Genomic DNA, 2,327 nt, shown 5'->3' on the forward strand with positions numbered 1-2,327 from the left:
TTTTATTGATTTATAAACCTTGTGAATTTGGTGATACGTTGATTGGTTGTTTTGATTACTTGTAGGTAAAGAAAAGAAAAAAATAAGAAAAGCGTAGCCTAAGGAGCATGATCTAAGCAAAGAAAGAAAGCGTGGCACAAGAAAAGGAAGTGTGGCTTAAGGAAGGAAAAGTGTGGGCGAAGTCAAGAAACAAAGAGCTTTGAAGCTCTTGCCAAAGAGCTTTATCAAGAACATATGAAGAAGGAATCAAGAGCCAAGATCTTGGCAAAGAGCTTTGAAGCTCTTGCCAAAGAGCTTTTTCGTGCATGACATGAAGAAAATCAAGGAAGAAAAGCTCACTAATGCACTCACCAAGACTTGAACCCATGACCAAGATGAGGGGGGCCAGCGCTACTTCACAAGGAAAACAAGCCAAAATTGGCTTGTTTTCACTCACCAAGGTTCGAACCAAGTCCCTCAAGGAAGCAAGGCCTTGTGCGCCACTTATTTGCCAAGGAAAATTAGCTTGTTTTCCTTCACCAAGGCTTGAACCAGGGACCTCAAAGAAGCAAGACTTTGGGGGCTTCTCTTGTGCCAAGGAAATTAGCTCCACAAGTGCTCCACCCAAGATTTGAACCAAGGACCTCAAGGACAAGTAAAGCTCTTGCCAAGAGCTTTCAAAACCATGGCAGAGAAACTCAAATCAAAACACTTCAAGAAACAACCAAAACCACAACCAGCAGCAAACTAACCAAAACCCTTACAGAAAACCCCAAAACAACTACCCCAACTCCAACCATTACCCATCCAATAATCAAACCTCAAATCAAAACACTTACCCTCAACCCTCAACACCCCACAATCAACCAATCTTATAAGACTCTCAAAGGATTAACAACTTGGAGCTCTTAATGGAAAAGATGATGAAAAATCAAGAGATGACATTGAGAAACCAGGAAGCCTCTATGAAAAATATGGAAAGACAAATTGGACAACTCTCCAAGCAGATTGCCATCAAAAGGCCATCAAGCTCACTACCAAGTGACACCATTCCTAATCCAAAAGAGGAGTGCAAGGCAATACAACTGAGGAGTGGGAAGATCCTAGTGAAAAATGAAGAAACAACCAAGAAGCCAAAGGAAAGTGACAAGAAACAAGCTGAAGAAGAGAGAGTCAATGACAAGGAAGAGATAGCAAGCAAGCAGACCTTAGAAGAGCTCAAAGAAAAGGAAGATCAGCCACAAAAATCAAGGAAAGAGAAGGAAGCAATGAAAGAGCCAACCAAGGAACCAAGGCAGGGAGTGAACTTCACACCACCTTTGCCATATCCTCAAAGGTTCAACAAAGAGACTAAGGACCAACACTTCCCAAAATTTCTTGAAATCTTCAAGAAGTTATAGATCAATATTCCCTTAGCTGAATCACTTGAACAAATGCCCCTGTATGCAAAGTTCTTAAAAGAACTCATCAACAAGAAGAGAAGTTGGCAAGAAAAGGAAACCATACTTCTTACTGAAGAATGTAGTGCTGTGATTCAAGGAGTTATCCCACCAAAGCTTAAAGATCCAGGGAGCTTTGTAGTTTCATGTACCATAGGCAAAATGACCTTAGACAAAGCTCTCTGTGACCTTGGTGCTAGCATCAATCTGATGCCATTATCAATGATGAGGAAGCTTGCCATAAAGGAACTCAAACCCACCAGGATGTCTTTGGTGATGGCTGATAGATCAATAAAAACACCCAATGGCATTGTGGAAAACTTGTTAGTGAAGGTTGGGGAGTTTATTTTCTCAGCAGACTTCGTGATTCTGGATACAGAGGAAGAAGGAAACAACTCAATCATCTTGGGAAGGCCATTTCTAGCCACAGCCAGAGCCATTATTGATGTAGAGAAGGGAGAGATGATCTTTAGAGTACATAATGAGCAAATGATCATCAATGTTTTCAAATCAATGCAACACCCTCCTGAACAAGAAAATTACATGAAGGTGGACATGATAGAAAGTCTAGTGGAGGAAATGTTAGAAGCTACTTGTCATGAGCAACAGGAAGAAGAGGTGGTAGAAATCTCTAGTGAAGACAAGGAGAAAGAGAAGCCAAAAAGGAACTGAAACCTCTTCCCCCTCACCTCAAATATGTGTTCCTGGGAAAAGAAGAGACCCTACCAGTAATCATTAACTCCTCCTTGAATATGGAAGAAGAAACAAAGCTGATTGAAGTGTTGAGAGCTCACAAAGCAGCTTTGGGGTGGACAATTGACGATATCAAAGGTATTAACCCAGCAATTTGTATGCATAAAATTTTGCTGGAAGAAGAATCAAAGCCTGTGGTCCAACCCCAAAGAAGGC

General features: G+C 41.2%; 1 protein-coding gene across 1 annotated transcript; it reads left to right on the forward strand.

Moving 5' to 3' along the window:
• Nucleotides 1-1,580: 1,580 nt before the first annotated feature.
• Nucleotides 1,581-2,090, forward strand: LOC148553389 (uncharacterized). The gene has a single exon (XM_088494816.1). It carries the CDS (start codon nt 1,581-1,583, stop codon nt 2,088-2,090), a length of 510 nt encoding a protein of 169 aa, XP_088350942.1.
• Nucleotides 2,091-2,327: the final 237 nt, after the last annotated feature.

This window comes from Arachis ipaensis, chromosome B7 (assembly GCF_059453495.1).
Source record: "Arachis ipaensis isolate K30076 ecotype BB chromosome B7, ASM5945349v1, whole genome shotgun sequence".
Classification (NCBI taxonomy): Eukaryota; Viridiplantae; Streptophyta; class Magnoliopsida; order Fabales; family Fabaceae; genus Arachis; species Arachis ipaensis.